General features: G+C 34.1%; 1 protein-coding gene across 2 annotated transcripts in view; it reads left to right on the forward strand.

Moving 5' to 3' along the window:
• The first annotated feature begins 6,058 nt into the window (after nt 1-6,058).
• The window catches only part of LOC124367000 (ethanolaminephosphotransferase 1-like), a 56,813-nt gene continuing 37,342 nt past the window's right edge, over nt 6,059-25,529 (forward strand). For both annotated transcript variants that reach the window (XR_006922848.1, XM_046823664.1), the window contains exon 1: nt 6,059-6,409. Coding sequence is in view for 1 of the 2 variants with exons in the window: in XM_046823664.1 (XP_046679620.1) it covers nt 6,356-6,409 (54 nt within the window). In the remaining variant the exon portion in view is untranslated. The remainder of the gene's footprint in view (nt 6,410-25,529) is intronic.

Here is a 25,529-nt window from a genome sequence, read left to right on the forward strand (position 1 = left end):
TCTGCATGCAAAGCTATAATGGGGGTAGATCTGAATGCTCCAAGTGCAATTCATAATGCTTGATTTTGAACATTGTCTAGTTTATTCAATTCAACTTTGGCAATGTGTCCATAAAGAAAGCAACCATAATCTAACTTACTTCTGATAAGACTTTTGTAAATCTGCAGTACAAATTCTGGATGCGCTCCACTTGTTCTGCAACTAATTGATTTCAATATATTGAACTCTTTTAGACATTGTTGCTATATTTTATTAATATGAGCCTTGAAAGTAAGCTTATTATCTATAAAAATACCCAGAATTTTCATTGAATCAACTAGAGGTAATCGGTGTTCCTTTATAAAGTATTATAGGTCAGGATCAACAACTCTTTTTCTGGAAAAGATAATTATACTACTTTTCTGGGCATTGAATTCCATGTGTAACATTTCAAAATATGTAACTAGATTGCGTATGGCTTGCTGCATTTGCGTGTGTACTACATCATAATGTTTATTTGAAGAATATAGTAGAATATCGTCAGCATACTACAGAGATTTAATATGCGTCGGCAAAAACGAATTTATGTCTGATATGTATAAGGAGAATAACAAAGGACTAAGAACACAACCTTGAGGTAAACCACTGTTACTAACTCTAGTGCAGGTAAACCTAGAATCAATGAAGCTTAAGCGCCTGCTGATAAGCCAGTTGTGGCAATAAACCAAGAATTTAGGTGGAATACCTAAATTAGACATTTTATTTATCAGTGCTGGTATAAAAACATTATCATAGGCTCAGGATATGTCCAATGATGTAGCAACAGTAGTTTCTTTCTACGACAGGGCTATTAAAGTGTCTGTTATGAAAGTAATAAGATAATCACTGCAACCTTTCATTTTTCTGAATCCATATTGAGTGCTAGGAATTAGATAAAAATTTTCAATAAGCCATTCTAATCTGTTTTTGATCATTGAGTTAAACATTTTAGCAAAGCAAGAAATCAATGAAATTGGTCTATATGATTCCTCCAGATTTTTATCTTTAGAAGGTTTAAGTAGGGCAATGACCCTGATGCGTTTCCAAGTTGTAGGAATGTCAGTATATCCATTCCAGACATCATTAAAGATATCTAGGAGCATGTTAAGGGCATTTATTGGCAAACATTTGACCATTTTATAGGAAATCCCATCTAGGCCTGGCGATATGTTTTTTTTCCTCTTAATAGTTAGTTGTAACTCTTTTAACGTAAAGTTTGTTTCTAAAGGGTCATTTGTTGATCTATATAATTTAATTTCCATGCATTGCACTTCATTAACATGGGGTACATAGTCTGGAATTATGTGTTTCATGAAACCCTCACACAATTCCTCGTTGTTATTTATAACAGCATCATTATGATTAATACTATTGTTACCTTTTAATTTCTTCACTATTTTCCAAGCAAATGTAGGTACTTGATCTTTTTTCTCCAATATCTTGGCATAATTTTTCCCAATTTAATTTCTTGGCCAACTGAATTACTTCTCTAGCCTTTAATTGAGCTGTTTGATATGCACGGTAGTTAACTGCATTCATTTGCTTCTTGAATGTAGTGAATGCTAGCCGTCTTTGGGCAACAGCCCGGGAACAATTGTCTGTCCACCATAGCTTTGGTGAAAAAGCTTGCCTTGAATTATTTGTGGGAGTTTTAACTTTGGGAATAGATACTTCACTAGACTGTGTAATAATATTATAGAGTTCACTTATTTTATATTCAGGAGAGATTGGTTGTAGCGCCCTTAGTATTGGTTTTGTTTCAATAGTCTTAGTGAAAAGTGGCCAGTTTGCTTTTTTAAAATTAAATTTGATGTTATTAATATTACTAAAATCTGGATTATACTGAAATGTAAGACTTGACATATTAAATTGTATACTTATAGGTAAGTGATTACTACCCATAGAGTCCTTACATATTTCCCATTTTTCCAGTAAAGCATGCATATTTGGGACGCAAAAGATAAATCAAGGGTAGAAGCATGATGATCTAAGGAGGGCATTGTAGTGTGACTGTGATCATTAAGCAAAATAAATAATGAATTGTTATATTCATGAGAAATATCATTTCCTCTTGTGTTAGGAGTAATTGCTCCCCAGTATGGATGATGAGCATTCATATCCCCACATAATAATGTAAAACCTTGATCTTGATTGAATAAGTATTGTTGCCAAAAACTTCTTTCAATTTTATTTGAAGGTTTACAATATATATTGTAAATGTAAATAGGTTTCTTAAAATTAGTTATTTTAATACAGATTAACTGTATTATATTGTTGTTGTAGCTAGATATTTTTGTATATGTTACGGACTTATGTAAAATGACTGCAACACCACCGTATCCATCAAATCTATTTACCCTTTCAATATTATACATGTTATCAGTAATGTAATCTTGATCTGTTAGCCAAGATTCCTGAACGCTGTTGTTACGTTCAATTGTTTCATGAGGGTTCACTTCTGCCTGGGAATGTTGGTTTCGTAAATTTTGCTGATACGAGCAAGGACTAAAGCAGGAAAAATTGAGAGGATTGTTAAAACAATATTACAAAGAGAAACAGTTATGATAAATATTAATAAAAATAACAACAATGACAACAATGCAACACATATGGTAAAATAACAACATAATAGCTTTAATGGATAAAAGCAGTACATAAAATAAAATCAAATAACGTTACTACAAAAATTACACACATTACATAATGCTGTTTATTCCCATGACAGAACGAGTAATGAATCCAATCAAGGGGTCGCATCTTCTTCACTTAAAACAATAATATATTATGATGATCTACTGTAACGAATGCTTTCGAAACATAAATTGGTATGGCATATACTTGATTTGATCTATTCATAGCATTTTGAATGAAGTCTTCGAATAGAACAAAAATTAGTTATTGAGCATTGATATTCTTGGGAAAATCCGTGTTGGTAACTTGGTATTGTTTAACTATAGAAAGTACGGATTTTGTCAAGCAGGCAAGGTTTCAAACACCTTATATATAGAGGACAAAGAAGAGAGACTCGTCTGTAATGTCTTATATCTCTCATGACCCTGATTTAAATATAGGGCCCACGTTACAGACTTTAATTATGGTGGGGGAAATCCTGAAGCCAGTGACCTTTTATAGCTTTATAGCTTCCTTTTAACTTTCTCCATCGTTGAAAATAAGAATACCAGAGTTTCCACAGGATTAGCTTTTGGCATCTTATAAACATTGTCGAAACAATCTTGCATTTCTCCTGGGGGTTACATCCTAAACATTGTCTAAATACATATAATTCTTGGATGTGTGATTAGATACAGAGAACAAACCAAAATTCATGTTAGTTGGAAAAGAATCCTTCACTTTCTTGAAATAAGCCTTGTAGCACTCATCCGATTTTTATTCTGTAGAACTCTCTCACTCGGGTAAAGCCAAATTAGTCCTGCCTATTAAAACGTTTGCTTATAGAGATTATGTATTGTCTTCTTTATAACTACCAGGAATCGTTAGTTCCTTCGTAACACATCTGGGGAAATGAGGACTTCAAATCCGTTTGAGCGGAGTATATTCTTTTTCACATCAGCTACGAAAAAACATTCTCAAGGGATTTTTTTTTCAACGTCAAGTGAACTGCAGTACAGCTGCAGGCTTAAATTTCCTGTTAGATATGCACATATACTACCAATATCACACTCTATAATTTAGCATGTACTGATTGCCGTTGGCATTAGTGAATCCACCAGATTTTAGGTACATGTTCAAGAGTAGATGTTGAGAGTCAACATTAACAAGTGGATTGGCAGCTAAAATTACTTTTACTGAACTATCAGAAGAGAAGGCCAATTTAAATACAACATTAAACAATTTTAACATCAGATTCACCTGCTTGAGAAGTAACAGGCTAGCCAAACCGAGGATTAGGTCATTGTGATACAGAACGAGCTTCTATTGCAAAAACCCTACCATCCCAACATGCATTTGTTAAGTTAAAGTTTCCGAACAGCAATGCATTCCTACATTAGTCTGCAGTAAGTAATGCCTCTTCGGAGGTATCGCAGAAAGATCTGTACACAGTCACAGGTTGGATAAGACGAATATATACATCGTAAATGAATAATTTGGTTTAAGGCTGTTTAAAACAAGAATGGAGACCCCTTACATAATATTCGCATTGAATTCAATTCTATATTGGTTGGTGCCGAAGAAATAGTCACCAAAACTCTCCCTCTACATATCTTCATGATATTAAAGTTTGTTTATTCAGATCTATAGATGATAAAATCCACTTGGCCAATAACTTCATTGCTAAGAATATGCATTTGTAGTTTTTCTGTTAACTTTACGATACGATAAAATGCTGATAATAAATTAACTCGAAAGTCATGTAATTAGTTCCTACCACGTTTAACGTTTAACGTTTTAAACGTTTAGTTTGGTTAGTATAGGAACATCCTAGGTGTACTGATGGAATGCATTTTTTTTTAACCTGTACTAATTTAAAGATTCCATCGACAAACTTTATGGAGAGGTCTTTCCCACCATTGTTTTTGCGTTCTTCAAGTGTCTTTTTAATGCCTCGATATGAGCTTTTTCCTTAATTGTTAAATCATTTGTTAAATGATGAAACCTTCAGCTCCTCGTCATTCTTTTTAGGCGTCAAAGCAAAGGTCTTTAATATTTTAACAGCTTAAGACTCACTTTGCAGACTGATCTTCTTTGGACAAGCATTTTCCTGATCGAGCTTGACTACACTGAAATTACGAAAATTTATACTGTACAGCATTGAAACCATTTTTTTAAAAATAATAGTGGGTACTCTCTGTTCATTTTCACGTTTGAATTCCTCTACACCAGAGGCTATGCTCTCTGCTAAACCATGCATAATACGTTGCGCTGACGGCCTTTCCTCTCATTCAATTCTTTAAATAAGGCACCTTCAGGTATGGTCAACAAATGGTCATCCTATTGTTTTCTGTCTGAAAGATGTTAAGACATCCAATCATATGCGATGTCCCTAATGCCTAATCTCTGCATTTCATATAAAAAAATTAATGGTTTACAAGGTTAAAAGCCTTACTGATATCGACAAATAGGTTAGATGTATGGTTCTTTGGCTGCAACTATTTTAGAACCAGATGAAAGCAGTATATAACATTTAATGTAATGTACTGCTTTTAGAATCAACATTAATTATTCATGGAACAAACATAGATTTTTTTATTTAGAATGTTTTCTTTCAACAATCCTTTCAAACGCTTTCTAGAATATACAAAGTAACGTATGGATCTATAATCATCACAAACTTCTTTTTTGTCTCTTTTGTATAGAGGTTAACAATGGAAAAGACATTGATTAACGTAATTTTGTAATAATTTAGGCGACACGTTTGAATCCAGCAAATCAACCAGATTTTAAAGGACTTCACCACACAACAGCTTTCCATGTGTCAGTTGTTTAAAGAAACAGTAATAAATCACCTACAACCACTCACCCCATCCGATCCAATCTCATCATTCATCAGTGACATGTTAGCTTTTACATAGACTTTCATCAATACTATAGAGTTAAGCCTATCAGCCTTTATGAGAGGGTGAAATGATTCGTTACCAGATTCATCGAGAATATTTTCCTATGTGATTGTTTCTACAATTCCCCTTATTATTTTCGTTTTTAACGCTCTTCATAGCTTTCGATTTGAATTTTTAGTCAAATCTATGGCTCTTTCGAACTTTGCCAATTGAATACACGATCTTTAATTCGTTTAAGTTTAACAAAAGCCCTTTTCCCTCCGACTTTTAGGTGTTTTTATTTGAACATTAGCCTTTTTCTAAGCCTAAGCACGTTAACCTATGATTTTTTATTGTTTTGTTTTTCATTTTGATGCTACCAATATAATGACTTCTCTTTCTGAATTTTGAAATCCGTACCTTTTGATTCTTAAGTAGCTCCGATCATAGGTTTTACATAGCATATGCCGCAGACCAAAATCCCGGCACTAGACTACACGGTTAACTAGTATAATTTCCTTCTCTTTGGATAATGTGATATACTTTATTTAGCCATCTGAGACACTTGAGGCAATATTCCATTATCATTTTTCTATGTAACATTTCAATTTTCAATTTCGCTTTGGATTTGGGGAGTAGAGTCAGAGTGGTGTGGTAGTGTGGAGTGTGGAGATTTGAATAAAAATGTATAAAATGTTGAGGCCGAATGAATGCGTTAGTTACTTTTCTAATATTATTATTATTTGATTATTTATTTTGCTGATGTTCTAATATACTTTAATATTTCTAGTGTATTTTGATTGTTTTAATTTTATATTTGTAAAGATTGTGTTTAATTAAAAATGGAAACGCAATATTTGACTGCTCAACACCTCGCAGGCTTTGAAAACTATAAAGTGAGTAGTAGTCATCTATATTATTGTTTTTATTATTATTAGTTCTTCTACTAATTGATCAAACTGTCTTAAATCTTTATTGGTTCTTAATTTGATTATATTTGTTGTTAATGTAGGAATTAAAGGTGTAAGGTAGGCCTATAGAAGGTTACTTTTCATCCCCTAATGACCCTAATGATGTATTTATTAGGTTTAACAGTGCCACCGAAAATCATTTGAATGTAATTCTCTTCAATTATGTAAACACTGAATTGGTTTTTACTATTAACGTTTTTAATATTAAGATAGGGTATATGATTACAGATGTCAACTAGAAATAAAGTTAAAATAATAAGCAACAACCACGACAATTGAATGAATGATTGGTATTTCGGATTATTTATACTAGCCTACTGATCAATATAAAATCAAAATGTCGAATCCAAGTGTGTCATATAGCTATATTTACTTATATAATTTAGCTATACTATATGAAATATAGTTAGTTACATTATTACATCTGAAATAAGATAAATTAAAAACTAAGTGAATTTTTATAACATGTAATCGGTAATGAAATAATCAAAGCAGTGTAAAACTTACTTCATACTATTTTGAAGAATAAATGTGTTTGACGTACCTACATAGTCTTTGCCGTAATTAGTATATAACTGAACACATAATTTTCACTCTAGATGTATTTCCAAACACGATTTTACTTTGAATAAGTTTTAAACGATAGCCTAATGTGGAAGTGAATTAAGTTTTAGGTTTTTAAAATTGTATTATAGAGAATCTATACTTTTATGTGTAATACTTATTTCGAATTGAGTAAAATAACTATACTGTATTTTATTTATTTATTATTATTTCAACGGCATCCGCCAATATACAATAATTTCACAACATTTTCATGCAACTTAAATATAACATCAACAAAATAAATAACAACTAATTAAATTACAGAAAGTAGTGATTATGCAGTGGAATAATAAATAAGTATTAAGATTTGTGAAATAATGTTACAATAGTGAAAAATCACAAACATCATCTCCAACTGATATTAAGGGGAAAAAAACTCTATCACTCATTACTGTTGCAGTCTCTTTTTAAGGTGTGCGATGCTGTCATAAAACATATCACCATCGGAAGGAATGCTTTTTCCACGCCTATGAAGTCGAGCAATAGGACCGTGATAGCTGTAATTGTTTGAGTGGTGGCAGGTTGAAAACATATTTCTGGATCTGGTTCCAGCAGGCACCAAGAGGGATATCCTACTCAGAAGCTCTGGTGAATCGATCGCCCCGTTGATAAGCTTGTGCAGGAAAATAATATCAAACATTCTCCTTCTGCACTCCAGCGTAGGCAGAAGAAATTCCTGCTCAAGTGCGGGGACAGAGACCTCCCGATAGGCTGTCACCTCTCCGGACTCCTTGAAGTCTGCAAAATTTGTTTTGAATACTCTGTAGTTTGTGAATATGAGATGCGTAATGAGGGGACCAAACAAGAGTACAATATTCCAGATTAGGCCGAACTAAAACCTTATACAAGAGCAGTAGTGTCTCGTCACCGAATGTCCCTCTAGACATTCGAAAAATGAATCCTAGCATTTTGTTTGCCTTCAAGGATACCGCATCAATGTGTGCATCGGGTGACAAATTTGTAGTCAAACTTACTCCAAGGTCGTTTATCGAGGTCACTCGCTTGATGTCGCCGGATACAGTGTAATTGAAAGCAACAGGATTCTTCAGACGACAGAAGGTGATTGTAAGACATTTGGTTGAGTTAATGACCATCTTATTATCATCGCACCACTCAGCAATTAGGTTCAGATCACGTTGAAGATTGAGACAGTCATCACGAGAGTAAATTTCTTTGAATATCTTGAGGTCATCTGCGAAGAGGAGATATTCCGATGATAGGTGGCTGATGATGTCGTTGACAAACAAGTTGAAAAGAATAGGGCCAAGCTTGGACCCCTGTGGGACACCTGAGGTGGGAGGAAATTCTTCAGACAAATGGTTTCCAAGTTTGACCCTCAGCGAGCGTCCACTTAAATAGCTCTTGAACCATTCTAGAGAGAGTCTGCAGAAACCATATCCTTCGAGCTTGGAAATCAGAAGTGAGTGACTAATCTTGTCAAATGCCTTGGAAAGGTCTAAATAAATGCTGTCCACTTGATGTCTTCGATTAAACGCAGAAAGAATATAGTCTGTGTAGATGACAAGGTTGGTCTGGGTGGAACGACCCTTGCAAAACCCATGTTGTTGGGGGACAATGATACTCTTTATGTCATTAGATATATTTTAACTACTCTTGAATTGCGTAGTACTTACAATTACTTCACAAGGTTGACATGTATGATAGCATGTAAATAAATACTTAAATGAATCACCACCAATAATCATTACTTCTCACGACACATGTATTCTGCAAGATGATCAGTAGTGCAGTCATTTCTATCCCAGTTTGTAAGGATTTCTTTGTAGCTCTCCAATTAAATCATTTGTAGCTATTAAATATGTCTAAAAATACATTTTGGGCCAACATCTGCATATTTATTGCCATCGTTCATCCTGTTATCACTATCCTACTCACTACATAAACGAAATAACAGCTGGCAATGATTAAGTATAAATATCTATAGGTCAATGTTGTATTCGATAGTATACCTAAAATCTATAATCATGATTAGATTGTGGCAGTGGTCGCTTATTATATTTCAGCCTTAAATGTTATTGTATTTGATTGTTTAGTTAGGCTATTTGTAACCCGTACTTTGGTTTATTAATCCGCCCGTTTATTACTCTGGAGCCAAAATAAGAGCATAAAATATACTACAAAATGACATCTCTTCCACCTTTCTAGGTCAATTATGTGAGCTTAATAAAGCAATTTCAAGAAATCTTCGATGGTGAGTTTTTGCAAATTTTAGGTCGCCATATTTCACGAACAATTTGAGATAAAATCTTAAACTTCAGGTATTTTTTTATCTTAGTACTAGAAAAATTAATTAGAAAATCACAAAATCATTATGTTGTACATGTAACACTGCCATTGTGCAATCTTCAAATACATGAGTGAAGAACATGAATTTATATAACACTTTGACTAGGGAGCAGTCCAGTGTATAATGTTGGCACAATCACCAGAGACCATTATACCCCTGTGACCATTGGTATTTAATTAAAAGTTTTATTCTTTGTTTTACTGCATGTTCCTGACTTAATTTAAGATTCTGCATTATTAATAGCATAATTATCCCAATATGAAAAACATTGTGGATGATAAATAAATTGTGTACAATTGTCCTCTAATAAGACTGAGATTATCATCATGTAGCTACCACTAACAGTTATCTGTAAACATAGTCAGCTAATCACAACAAATCACCAGTCTTGTAGTTTTTATAACATCGTCAGTGTGTTTAGCTGTAGGCCAATATAAATAACTTTCTAAATCTTTTGGTGATTGGTATCTAGGGAATAATTTTAATTATGCATCTATAAAAGGATTTATTTTTTATGTTTCTTCAAATAGATACAATCTTACAGGGAAAACTTGTTATCATCATCAGGTTAAATTTACTTTGTAAACTACTAACTAAACAAATACAACATACTATTTTTAAATAATAAAAAGTAAATTGACTGATGCTTTGGAGTATCAAAGGTCTAATGGAATAATAACCTAACGCCTGATCTAAGTTAACTGTAACTAATTTACTATGAAGGGTAAATTTGCTCTACTGCCTTTTGACCCCAAAACCTATTTACCAAGTTTCAAATCTCTTGGACCTTTCTTAAAGTTATCACACTAATGGACAAACAGACAACAGTCCAATCTTTTGAAAGTCCTGTTGGGTCCATAATAATGTAACAGCAGTTTGAAAAAATATGAAGTATACTATTAGATATATGTTTAATAAAATAACTACAATCCAAATGCTCAGAAACAAATGCTTTCAAACAAATTTTACAGGGTCTTCTTCTGTAGCCTATGTCGGGATTTTATATTATTAATTATTCAAAAAATTATTTCACCAATATTTCAAACTTAGTTTAAGTTATTCACTTTCTAGGACACTATAAACATCACAATATCATTGAGATAACCTGACAACGATTGAGGAACTTTGTAATATACAAGGCCTACTCTCCAGCTGCTACAATCTAACTTTGTAACATACATTGCCAATCCTCCAACTGCCACAATCAAACTTTGCAACATACAAGGCCGACCCTTCAACTACTACATTCAAAGTTTGTATCATACAAGGCCTAACCTTTAACTGCTACTATATAACTTTGTAACATACAAGTCCATCCATATAATACATATTTAATTCAATAGATTTTATAATATTTTATAACAATAGATTAAACAAGCATACTGTTATGTTTCTAATTAATGAGATTGTTTTTGCCAAATATACCAAAACTTGCCTGGAAGTACTGTAAGTACATTTCACTAAAACACTTCAAGAATAACATAGTAAAACTCAAGACCTGACCTAATTTGTAAAGGCAGCAATAACTCACATAACTATCAATCAATCATTTAAGCATTTTCAAATTAATTACTGACACACCTGACAAGCTTTTGTTGGCACTGCTACTTTACCGAAACCAATACACAAATAAATAAAATATTTGTGGTGGTAGACATAACTACTATCATTGCCAATTTTAATAATAATGTCAACATAACTATGTGGCACCTGTGGCATAGGAGTAAGATACTCTTCAATAGCTTGTACAGGGCCATGCAAGCAATGGTTCCACACAAAATGCATTGGAATTTCAGGTAGTGACCTTAAAAAGTTATTAAAAGCTGGACACACTACATGGAAATGCAACCAATGTAGTGTGCTTTCTGCCACTGAGCACAATGACCATAAACTCCATGATGAACACAGGTCACCTGACCAAGTCCATGCTAAAAGCCCAGAAAACCTTAGAGATACAATGCCTCTCTCATTGAAATCCCCCATTGTTAAAAATGATATCTGCAACAGTTCCATTAAAACTTTGGAGAATAGCCTCATCGAAAATAACTTCCTAGAAACTTCGGCCAGTGAAGAAGATAAGCTCACCATGGCTGCAACCATAGGTTCTGCTTTGCTGGAAGAAAATAAATTGCTGAAAAAACAACTATCTACCTTGGAGCGCAACCTAGCAGATCTTCAGTGTAGGCTGGCAGGTTGTGATGCGAAGATCGAGGAAATGTCTGAAGAGGAAGGAAACTATCTCAATAGAATTGAAACACTGTCTGAAGAATTAGCTGCCACTCAAGCACAGGTTGGAAAAGAAAGGAAAAAGATAGTTGAAATCGAAAACATTTTTGAAGATCATGACAATAAACAAGAACAGCTTATTTCAGAGTATGCCAAAAAAAATTGGTGACCTTGAAAAGCAATTTTTATCTTCTGACAGCAGCACTCTGATTCATAAAACAGACATAGCCCAACTGGAAACTCCAAGAAAAATGAACGCTGAAACTCAGACAATAGGCGGAGAACTTTCACCACAGTCCAGACCACAACATTTTTCAAATATTCTTTTAGAAATAGCCAAAATGAAAGTCAAACAGGACCAAATGGAGACAGTGATTAAAAATGTCACCAGCCAATCTCACTGCCATTGTGCTGCTGGCACACAACAGTCAGTCCTGTGTGAGCAGAGTACTCAAACTGAAACCATCTCATCACAAGATACTACCCCGAAAATCGTCCCTGGAGCAATGAAATTAAATACGCCTGTGCCAAATAAAGGTAAGAAGCATGCAATAGGAAGGAAAAACAACCATTTCAGTGTGTCCTTACAGATTAAAAAAAATAAAGCTCAGGAACAAAAAGTGAAGACATGTACAGAACAACATTTAAAAACTGTTACCCAAAATGAAATTCCAGTCTCCAGCAAGCAGTATGACATTTTCAGGACAAGTAAACACCCTCCAGTAAGTGCAAAAAGACTTAAAGACAATGAGACATATGAAGAATTTCTGCAAACAAATATGTGTGACACGTACATGGATGCAGCCAATGTTTTTAATAGTCCTCTTTTGCCGCCTCTGCAAACCCCAACTGCTAATTTCCCAAGTGAGCATACCCTGAAAAAAAACAGGATGCAAGAAACCCCAACTCAAGCCCCGCTTTTTTAGAGTCGGGCATCAAAAGCAAAACTCGGAAAAAGGAGGCCTATCACACCAGATACTTTTTCAACAAGAACGTGCAACTGAAGCCACAAACAATATAACACACCAGACAGTTATCAACAATACTAACAGATCCTTCTCGGCCATACCTAATCACAATAAACTAGAAAAACGAACTTTTAACAACCAACTGAAAATTTTACATCAAAATATAAACTGGCTATCCAACAAAACTGATAGGCTAGCACACTTTCTACAAGATGAGAACCCCGACTTCATTGTAATAACAGAACATGGCCTTTCTCATGAAAATCTCCAAAACACATGCATAGAAGGCTACTCACTGATTGGGGGTTTCTCTAGGAAAACCCACATTAAGGGAGGGGTGGTAGGATATGTAAAGAATGGTCTGGAAAAGAATGTCTCACTCATACGCACAAGTAATGAGGAAACAGAACTGACCTGTGAAACAGCACTCTTTGAAGTCAAAGTCAGCAAACAACCTCTGCTGGTGCTAGGTGTATACAGACCTCCAAGTGCAAACCTCGACCAAGCCATAGACATTCTTACAGAACAACTAGAAAGAGTGCTTGCTGCTGATAGACAGGTATTGATAATGGGAGACATCAATGTAGATACTCTAACTGACGGCACAGATAAAGCAAAAATAGAAGAATTCCTAACTCCTTTTAACATCACCAGAATTAATTTGCCACCTACAAGAATCACCCAGAACACAGCAAAATCAATAGACTGGATATGTACAAATATTAATCTTCAACAAATACAGACTTCGGTCATAGCAACAGGACTCTCAGACCACACAGCGCAACTAGCAAAGGTACACACTAAAAAACTAACAACAGACAAAATTAAAGAAAAAAAACGAATCTACAATAAAAATGCAATAGAGCTCCTTAAAGCACAACTACAAGCCCAAAGCTGGGAAAGTGTAATAATAACTCATGATGTAAATGAAGCATACAATAAATTCAACAGCATAATCCAATCTGCCCTAAATTATGCCTGCCCATTGAAGACATCAAGAGTTAAACATAAAAGAACACAGTGCTGGGATCAAGAATGTACCAGGCTCAAGAACGAGTATGTAAAAGCCCTTGATAAACAGCAAACAACCGGATTAGATGAGGACAAAACTAGAACAGTGGCTAAGAAGAAAGAGTACGATCAACATCTAAAAAAACTCCGAAGAGAAAACGCTACCGCCCACATCAATAGCTCAGAAAACAAGTCAAAAGCTTTATGGTATACTATAAATTGTGAAAGAAGAGCCAGTCCCACCACCGAAAACCAGTTCATCCTTCAAATTAACAACAGAATGATAGATGACCCAAGAAAAGTCTCAAACTGTTTCAATGAATTCTTCTCAACAATAGCTGAAAGAACACTACAGAACAGTTGTAACACGATAATGAATACCCTACCAGTTTCTCCACCAACAACACATCATATTCTTAACTTTGGACCAATCACTCGAGAAAAAGTCCAAGCATCCATTGACTCTTTGAAACAAAAAGACTCAGCTGGAATTGATGAGGTTTCAGCCAAAATGTTAAAAATCATCAAATTTGAAATATTAGTACCTTTAACAGACTTAATAAATAAATCACTTTCACAGGGTATATTTCCAGATAAGCTAAAGATTGCCAAGGTCTATCCAAAATACAAGAGCGGACCAACTACGGAAAGAAATAGCTACAGACCAATCTCTCTAACCTCAACATTCTCTAAAATCGTTGAAAAGATTGTGTTAAACAAACTGCTGCATCACCTAGATCAGCACGGACTCCTCACTGAACAGCAGCACGGGTTCCTCAAAGGCAGATCTACAACTACAGCTGTAATTCAACTGACTGAGCACATCTTAAACCAACTAGAAGATGGCTGCACTTCTACAAGCCTGTTCCTTGACTTCAGCAAGGCTTTTGACTGCCTGAACCATGACCTCCTTCTGCTCAAACTGAGGAACTTGGGTGTGGGAGAGGAAGCAGCAAAATGGTTTAACAGCTACCTTAGTGATAGGAAACAGATAGTGGAAATAGCCTATACAAAAAAACAGCACAAGATATAAGGCCCAATCCAGAGCTGTTAACATACAAAGGGGTGTACCGCAGGGCTCTGTACTGGGACCAGTCCTCTTCCTCCTTCTCACGAACGACTTCCCTAGTTGGATTGGTGAAGATGGATATACCGTCATGTATGCCGATGACACAGTCCTAACGTTTGCCGATAAGACACCAGAATTACTAAATGAAAGGGCCAGTACACAATTCCACAGGACTAAGCAATACTGCTCCTCCAACGATCTGGCCCTGAATGAAAACAAAACAGTACAGATGACTTTCACCACCAAACAAACTGACACTGCTGTATCGCTACCTGGACTTGTAACTGAAAACACCACAAAATATCTGGGCATCATAATTGATTCTAAGCTGTCATGGAAACCTCATATAGACCAGCTCTGCAAGAAACTATGCTCTGGGATCTACGTCATACGCAGAACCAAGCAAGTGTGCAGCTCAGAGGCAGCCAGAGTGGCCTACTTTGCTCTGTTTGAGTCCCACCTTAGGTATGGCATTGCAACCTGGGGAGGAGCTTCTAAAAACAACCTAGACAAAGTACTCATTAAACAAAAAAGAGCAATTAGATGCCTGGCTAACCTAAACTACAGGGACAGTTGTCGAGAGTCTTTCAAGGAACTGAAAATTCTTACAGCCATCTCACTTTACATCCGAGAAGTAATCCTTCACACCTTCACAACAGCACAACCTAGACACAGGGATCAACACCAGTACGACATCAGACATGCAACCGATTTCACAATCCCGCAACATCATCTGAGACTGTTTGAACAAAAACCCAGCTATAAAGGTGCCTTATACTTCAACAACCTGCCAGAACACCTCAAGAGAGAACAACCAAAACGTTTCAAGTTTCAGCTGACGACCTGGCTCCTGGAACGACCCTTCTACTCAGAGGCAGAATTTTTAAATAACCAACTATAACCTATGTATTTTTGACGCATTACTGTTCTTGATGAATATGTGAATAAAGAGTTGTCTATTGTCTATTGTCATCCCTCCAACTGCTGCAATCCAACTTTGTAACATATACAAGATCAACTCTCCACAACTGCTGATATCAAACATTGTGATATATTCATTTATTTCAAGTTACGGTCAAATAGTTGATTCAGCAAATCTGTTAGTTTTCAAATGCTGATAATTGTCGATATCTCTTGACAAGACTGTAACTACTATTTCATAAGATTTATAAAGTTATAGTTATAACAAGTCAGCTATATGCACATCCAGTTTGTTTATATATTTCACCAGTCAACACTAATTAATTTCCATAAGCATTTTACATGTAGGCTCCAAGAAATTGGTTGAAAAAGTATTTTAATTAGTTTAAAGTATACTACAACGTTGAACAACAAACAACATAGTCTAGTGCCCAACGCCATTTGACTATAGTGTATATGTTTTGCTGTATATTATCATTTGTTTTCTGTCTATTTCATATTGTAACAGACATTTAGCTTTAGTTTGCTCAAATTCTTAACAAGATTGTTTGGAAATAGTTTATGATGTAATGCTTACTGTTAAATACATGTTTTGATACAGTCTACTTTATTTACTAATTTTGACCATAAGGATATGGTTATTGTTTATGCCACTCTCCAGTTTCGAATTTTGTTCGAAATGCCATTATATGAATTTTTCTATTCTAAATAAACTTTGGAACAATGTAGAATTTGAATTAATTTATTTTGGAAAACAAATAAAACTCAGTCACTTTGAAAAACTTCAAAAATATTTTTTTTCTCTTCCTCTTAACAAGGACCCATTTTTCAACGCATAGAGGTAAGTATTACAAAGTTCTTTGACCTAGTATAGTATGCTTTTATGACAAATTTTGGTTTAATTAGGATTAGTTAATTAGAAATCTGAAAAAAGTTAACTACTTCTAAAGTCTACCTACAATAATTTGTGTGAGTATTTACCAAAGGAAATAAGATACCTACTGATAGGTTAGGTTTAATCATTCAGACAATGCTTGACATCAATCACATTCTTTTGGATTACATGGTTTTATTTTGTTTAGTTTTATTTCAAATTACTCACTATTTGTATGTTTTGGCTAGTTTTCAGGTGAAATGTTATTTCAGATTGATAAAAATATGTTAAAAATAAAAGCATAAATTTTCTAAATAGATAATTTTTTGGGATAGTGTAGTGGGATAGGATGGATCATGTGTACCTTAATACTTATTTATTTAATTGTACTTTCGGAAAAATGTTTTAACTTTTATAGCAGTTTTATAGAACATTTTCTAATGCAGTCAGAATCATATAGTAAGACATTTCTTTTATACAAATGTAAAGAACTTATGATTATTTTTTAAATATTGTTATGTGCCCAATAAGATTTATGTTGTCTGTGTAATTTGATATGGAATTTCTTGGCATTTATGTATTTGTGGAACCTTATATACCATCCAGAGGGCCATGGCTGCAGAATTAAAAGACACTTTTGTAATGTAAGAATTCCAAAACATATATTTATTAAGACTTTGTGAATACAGTATACAAAAAAGTTTTGTCCATTTGATACTATAAAAAAGTAACTTATTCTTTTAAGAAAGTGTACTTTGAGTGTTAATAATGTAATTAACAAATGATTGTTAACTGTTGTTGTAATATAATTGCTGTTATTCATTGTATAATATTTAATTAATCTTGTTAGTAAACATTTATTTTTTTAAATATTTTATTTTGATTTACTGTTTTAATAGCTTTCCACACATAAGTTGTAGACTTGTTTTCTAAAATAAACTTGATTTGTTTTTATTTTTAATATTTGGAACTTGTGTATTTAAAGTTTATTGATTTTGTTTTGGATACTTGAAAATCCACTGGTTTGTTTTGTTTTGGGTATATACTTGTAGCAAAAGTGAGAAAACTAGTTACGTGTGGCCAGAGTTCAGAGTTCATGAGGTCACCCTTCTTCTGTCTCAGTTATTTTCTTATCAAACATTGATAATAGTTTCTCCTAGACCCACTTAGGCCTGTGTTTTAACAATAAGACTTATAGCAGTAGATTTTGTTGCGTTATTGTAGTCAAAGGTTAAAGAACCCGTAGAATTATTTTATAACAATTTCTATACAACTATCACTACAATAATTATCTTTCTGTTTTATTAAATTGAATTTTTTAATGGAGATTAAAAAGGAAGGCATTATGATATGACTTATGTATTTAGGTTGATGTAATCCTTGAAATTTTATTGGAATACAATAATTTGTGAGTGTTAAAAAACAACAGTATTTGGTTGATCATTATACTACAATGCACAATCATAGAACTATGCAATTCTGTACAGAATAAATTGTCATCAATTAAATCTTCTTTTGGTTCACATACAAATGAAATTGTAAATAATCCTGTTATTTTATTATTTTAATAAAAATAAGTTTATAAGTATTAGTCAATTGTCAATGGTATTTAAAGCATTTATAATATTTATCAATATATGTGTGTGTTGTATCTTTTGTTTTAATTTGTTATATCAAACTCAAGACAGCAATTTATTTAGTTTGCACAATTCAAACAGTAAACATTTTGTAAAAATACAAATTTTTAATATTTTTATGAACGTATGAGAATTAATAATCTTAGAATGATTCTTAAAATATTTGTATAAGTAATTAATGCAGATATGTTTTATCCTATTTTGTGTGTAATTTGCTATACCTGAAGTTAATAAGTATTCTATGATAATCAACACATTTCAATTGAAAGCTCTGTTTTGGTCCTAGTTTTCAATTAGGTTTCAGGAGAACTACTGTCATGTACTACAAAGCAATTTGTTTTTGTGGAATTGTTGGTTATCTTTTATTGACTTTATAATTACTCACCCTAATTACAGTTTCATAGTGTAAAATACTACTAAAATAAAATAAATATCTTCTAAATTCTTTCTACTGAACATAATTATTGGATGTGTTCTATCATTTATTGTGTTTTAATGCACATAAACTTAAAACCGTTATTATTAATTAGATTGATCTAAATTAAGAAATCAGTTCTATACTTTAAATAATTAATTTCGAACTATTTTTAAATGCAGAAACTGAAATAAATAATTTGCTTTAGAATAAGTTATTATTTTATGATGTGTATAATAGACCAATCCACAAACATTGAATAATCAGACTTCATCTCTCCAAACGATTAATAGTTCATAAAATAAAATCAATTTTTTTATTGTTTCCTTTATTTTAGCTTTGTTTTATTTAGTAAAGTCAAAGTCAAGTCAAAAGTTTCTTTATTCATATACATCAAGTACAGAGATAGTGTCAAAAAGTAAGTTATTACATTTATGTGATTTATAATAATCGATAGCATCAAAATTCATGATTTGTCTGATAGTTTGAGACATCCAGATAGAATTCTTGAAGTGTATAGATGGCCCGTTGAGAGAGTAGTTTCCAGAGTGCAGTCTTCAGTTCTTTTCCTTCTTCGTCCGTATTTCTGTTGGTAGGCAGTTGCTCAGCTTTCTTCCCATGTAGGTCGGTTTCTTCTCATACTGCGTTAAGTGGTGAGTGGGAAGTTGGTACATTGTTGAGTTGCGTGTTGTTGTAGTATGTGAATGTCTTTCAAGCCTTGTAAGGTTTTCTCCGTCCACGTACATCACGAGTTCTTGGATATAGAGAGCTGTCACAGTCAAGATATTTAGGGTTGGAAAGGCCTCTCTGCAGCTTTCCAGGGGATGAAGGTTTGCAAGGATTCTAATTGCCTTTTTTTGGAGGATTAGAATTCTGTTCATGTTGGTTTTTTGAGGGTTCCTCCCCATTACAGCCAGTCCATATCTTATGTGTGTCTCAAACAGAGCGAAGTAGGCAGTACGTGCAGTAGTCAGATCTCCGATAGCTTTGATCTGCTTGAGGGCATACAAGCTTGAGTTCAGTCTGTTACATAGCTGGTCAATATGAGGGGTCCAAGATAAGTTAGAGTCAACTAAAACCCCAAGGAATTTGGTTTGGTCAACTAAGTTCACTTCTGGTAAGGAGTTTATTTGCCCTGATCTTCTTCCAAATCCTAATTGGCTAGTTTTGGAGGGGGTTCACCACTAAGTCGTTTCCATCACAATATTGATATGCCATATTGACAGCAATATAAGCATTTCAGGCACAGATTTTCAGGAGAATGGTTGTCGAGGATTAAGTTGTGTCGTCTGCGTACATCAAAGTTTTAGTGTATTCACTTAAGTATTCTGGGAGGTCATTAGTAAAAAGAATGAACAGCACTGGGCCCAGCACAGATCCTTGGGGCACACCTCTTTGGATTGGCAGAGGTTGCGACCGAAATGCCTTGGTGGTTCCTTTTACTGTAGACTTAATTTCAACTACTTGACTACGGTCTTTGAGGTAACTCTCAAACCATTTTAGGGCCTGTTGCTGTTACACCCAGTGCATTCAGTTTCTTCAGTATGAGATCGTGTCCTAAGCAGTCGAACGCTTTGCTGAAATCGAGGAAGATCGCTGTAGTTAGGTTCCATTTTCTAAGCTGTCAATTACTGATTCTAGTAATTCAATCATTGCTGTGGTAGTTGATTTACCTTTGACAAACCCATGCTGAGAGCTTGTTATCAGGTTGTTGAGTGTACAGTGTTCTAGAAGCCTGGTGAGTACTACTTTTTCACAGAGTTTTGCGACCGTTGGGAGTAAGGATATGGGCCTATAGTTGCTTAATTCTGTTCTACTACCAGTCTTAAATTTTGGATATATTTTGGATATTTTTAAAGCGGAGGGAAACGTGGCCTTCATTGAAAGATTTATTGAAGATGTCAGTGAGGGGGCAAATTAGTTCTTCTGCACAGTGCTTTAGTACTTTTGTGGATATGTCGTCAATTCCTGCTGAGTTTTTGGATTTTAAGCTTTTAATAATTGATCTTAACTTCCTCTTGGGTTGTGGGTCTTTAATGATCTGAGTTCACTGGTGTGAGTCCCTCCAGGGAGTTTCAACTGGTCTCCTGGCAGTGCCATTATTACGATCAATGGTGTATTTTGCAATGTTGGCAAAATAATCATTGAACTGTTCAGCTACAGCATATGTGTCTTCAATAAGTTGTCCAGTTGATGGTCAGTTTGAGCTGAGGTAAGGTGTCTTGTTTTTTTGATCGGACACTATTAATCGTTTCCCAGATTGTTTTTGACTTATTTTGGGAGTTGGTAATTTGATCTGCGATTCTTTGACTTCTTAGGGTCTTCAGTCTTTGGTCATACTTTTTTTTTTTTAAGTCTGTCGCTTTGATTCTGTCAGCAAGATTTCCTGTGGTTTCAAACTGGTTGAGGTAAGCTAGGTAATCATTCTTCAGAATTAATGCTTCTGCATCTGCAAAGTGTTTAGGTTTGGTCTTTTTAGTCTGGCAGTCAGTTTTAAGAAGGGCAAGCAGTGTCCAGAGCTATTGTTACCGTGGTTCTGTAGGTTGTTGTAAGCTTCCTCTGAGTTTAAAGATGTATACACTTTTTTCCCACCTTTCATTTATTAAAACAACCATTTCAGCTCATCCAAGTTTCTTCCTCCAATTGCTCTGTGCACTGATTTAGGTGTTTTTATTTCCTCTAAGTTGGTGATAGTGCACTTCTGGGCTGTGTGATCAGAGAGTCCAGTGTTAAAGACTGGATATGTCAAGTGCTTCAGTGATCATATTGGAAGCAATCCAGTCTATAGATGATTTTGATATAGGAGTAATTCTTGTGGGCTGGCAGATCAACTCTTTGAATATTATGGTAAGCGAGCATTTCGTTTAATTTTGCTGTGTTTCTGTCTGGCTCCAGTATATCAACATTTATATCTCCCATGATAATGAGATGTTTATTTTCGACATGAGTGTAATCTATTATACGAGTTAATGTGGCTATTGTATCTTCTAAGTTACTATCAGGTGATCTATATGTGCCTATGATGTAAGTAATGTCTTTCTTAAAAATTATCTTGATCATTGCGACCTCACATGAAAGTTCTTGGCAATATTGTGACACATCAACCTCCTCAAACATAAGCTTGTAGAGCATCTTCTACAAAAATAGCTACACCTCCAAGTCTCTGTGATGGGTGCGGCTGTAGTGGGCTATTAGTTCAAAGCCAGGTAACCATTTAATGGACTCTATCTGGTTTTTGTCGGAGTCCATGCTCTGTTAAGATGATGACATTGAGTTTTTCCAGCTCCGCTAAGTGAAGGAGGCGATGGGATTTGCTTTGTAGTCTCTTATGTTTTGATGCAGGATGGCAAGTCTTCCTTTTTTTGAGATTTTTGTCTGCCTTGCTTTGAAGTGCTCAAGTCTAAAAAAGATGATTCCTTTTGATCACTTCGAGGTTGTGTACTGTTCTCCAGAACCATGGTTGTCGCTCTGCTTGGGTAACTATTAATGATTTGCCTGTAGTGGTCTATGTTTTTGTTGAAGAACTCCTCTATTGTTTCATTGTGTGATCGTAGTCTTGCATTTTAGGGGGGGATGGTGTGTTGTGATTTTCCTAAGTGAGGACTGCTTATTTGTGGCCGTGTCAGGTTCTAATCTATTGTTGTCACTCCTGGTCATATCCTGGTTCAGTTTTTTTAAAAGGAGTTTGGCTGTCTTCCTGGTCATTTCCTGGTTCAGTTTTTTAGAAAGGAGTTTGGCTGTCTCTCCTGGTCATATCCTGGTTCAGTTTTTCAGAAGGAAGTTTTGGCTGTCTCTCCTGGTCATGTCGGGTTCTGTGTTTTGAAAGGAGTTTGGCTGACTTCCTTGTAGTTTCTTGGGTCATGATTTCAGCATAACCTTTTTGTTTTACACCTACTGCCTGTTTTTTCATTTGTAGAACTGATGCCAAGTAGTGAGATGTCAGATTGAAAAATTATTTTTCACATTGGTAAGGAAGGTTGATATGCAGGATTTGATTTTTTCCTCTTGATCCTTCAGTTTTCCTGCATAAGAGGTCGTACTCCGTCTGTAAGGTCATAAGGTTATCATTCTTGGTTTCAATTTCCTTTTTTAAGTGTTCTTCTGTACAAGATGAACTTTGTATTTGAGTTTTAAGTAAAATAGTGGTCTTGTTCGAACTTAAAAGAGTTTTCTTTCAGTTGTCTCTGTAAGTCGTTAATAGTGCTGTTTAACATATGCTTGTCGCTCTCCGCTTGGATAATGATTTCTTCTTTTAGACACATTTCTTGGTTTAATTTTCTGTTTAGATGTTGGGTTTCGAGATGGAGTTCTTGATTTCTATCTTGTAGAGTTGCATTTGTATTTTCAGAGAGTAGATTTGAGGTTTCAAGTATAATACCATCAACAATCACTTACAAGTTAGTTAATAGTGAGTTTCAAGTTGGGAGGTGATGTTATCTGTAAAACACTATCATTGAGATAAGCTCTGCAAGTGGAGAGTTGTAAAGTTGTCATCTTACATATGTAGGCCAGAAAAATTATTATATTCGTTACATGGCACAATTCATTCATATTATTACAATAAAAGCATAATTTGAAAATAAAAACACAACATGTAGGTAATATCTATAGTGCATACATATTTCAAATTTAACAGTTACATTTGATAAAATGTTGATTCCTTATTTAAGAATTAAGTAATAAGTAAATATTTTACTTCTTTGACAAACTGTTTTAAACATTTACTAAATAATTATTGATTGTGTAAGTTAATGTAAGTCATTTGATAAGATGAATAACGATTGAATGAATTGATTTATTTCCCAAATATATGTACAATATTACAATACAATCTGTACAATTAACTTCTAAATTTTTACAATACCGAACGAAGTTTGAAATGTGAACAAAGAATAAGAAATAATCATCATAGAATAAACAACATAAAATAAACATCATAAAAATAACATTGTCATCATCATCATGTATAAAAACATTGTCCTCGGGAAATGAGCCTGCATGGGCTATGATGCCTGTGCGCAGACTCGAGTTGCTCATGCCTGAAGAAATAACGGACTGGATATAATTAAAAAAAAAAAATGAATATAAATATATTACAAAATAATACACCATTACACACCACACAATACATATATACATATATGCATGCACATACACATGCGAATATGCAATGAATATATTAAAAGGAAAAAACCGCGTAATTTTGATTTGTACCTGTTTTAAAGCATTGAATATTATAAATTTTAAAACATATACATATTAGCAACAATTGTAATTAAGCAGGTATGGTGTGTGATTATTTATTCATATGTTAGTTTGCTTATTTAAACTCATATGTGACAGATACGGCCAAATACAAAATAATTGAATCGGAAAAAGTAAGCGCTCTGTGGTGTAATGGTAGCACATTCACCCGGCAAGTGAGAGATCCGGGTTCGACTCCCGGCGGAGCAAGTACTTTTTGCGAATCAGTGTTTATTGAAATTAAATAAGGCTATTGCCATTTATACAATTTAATGTAAATAAAAGTCGTTTGACAGGTATTTGGTCTTCCGATCATATGTTAGTTTGCTTATTTAAACTCATATGTGACAGATACGGCCAAATACAAAATAATTGAATCGGAAAAAGTAAGCGCTCTGTGGTGTAATGGTAGCACATTCACCCGGCAAGTGAGAGATCCGGGTTCGACTCCCGGCGGAGCAAGTACTTTTTGCGAATCAGTGTTTATTGAAATTAAATAAGGCTATTGCCATTTATACAATTTAATGTAAATAAAAGTCGTTTGACAGGTATTTGGTCTTCCGATCATATGTTAGTTTGCTTATTTAAACTCATATGTGACAGATACGGCCAAATACAAAATAATTGAATCGGAAAAAGTAAGCGCTCTGTGGTGTAATGGTAGCACATTCACCCGGCAAGTGAGAGATCCGGGTTCGACTCCCGGCGGAGCAAGTACTTTTTGCGAATCAGTGTTTATTGAAATTAAATAAGGCTATTGCCATTTATACAATTTAATGTATATATATATATATGTATATATATGTATGTATGTATAGAGGTTCTCAGAGTTGAACGGTCTCGCTACCGTTTATTCAGTTTTTGTATTGTTGGCTATTCTCTGAGAACCTCTATGTGGGCCATGTCTTGTCACAGTAAATCTGCTCTAAATCAGTTATTTATGGTCAATTTAAATAATTTTTTTTATTAGATTCTTGATAAAATCCTGTAAAAACTGTTATTTATGAAATTCTAGAGAAAAAATCCGAGTTTTTTAGATATTAAAAATTTAAAAGTTGTAATAGCAGCCATTTTGAAAATACTAAAGATAATTTTATTATATTTTTCAATAACTGGCCTTGTTATTATAATCATGTGAGCCAAACTTGGTATAATTTAATTTATTAGGTTTTAAGATAATATTGTTTTTAATAAAAAACACATACAGACAGACAGATGAGAAACTAAGCATTGGAGACCCATGTTCATATGGTGAAATATGTTTGTCTTGACCTAAGCATTAATGTGGTCCATTAGCACGTTTGTCCAGAGAGTTACGAGTTACAGGAAACATGTATGTTTATATACATACATTATACACATATGTACATATGCGTACAACATGTATACATACGTATGTATGTGTGTGTTTACTTACAGAGGGTGTAAATTAAGTCCTGATAGACCTGGATATATTCAAAATGGATTGGGATATCAATGTACAATCTTCAACAAACTTATCAAATGACTTTTTTGAATTTTTTGAGGGTACAAAAAATTTACCCTCCTTTTCAAAGGAGGTAGAAGGGAGTAACTAAATTTTCAAATTGCAACCCCTATCTTGTGACCTGTCATTTTAAAGGTCTATTCAATAGAAACACATCATTCATAACATTTAATTGTATTCATAACAAAAAATATTAAATTCAAACCAACATATACAAATAGTATACATAAAAATTAACAAAAAATTAACTAGCAATAAACAAATATACAATAACTTATAT

The sequence above is a fragment of the Homalodisca vitripennis genome, chromosome 1, assembly GCF_021130785.1.
Source record: "Homalodisca vitripennis isolate AUS2020 chromosome 1, UT_GWSS_2.1, whole genome shotgun sequence".
NCBI classification, from domain to species: domain Eukaryota; kingdom Metazoa; phylum Arthropoda; class Insecta; order Hemiptera; family Cicadellidae; genus Homalodisca; species Homalodisca vitripennis.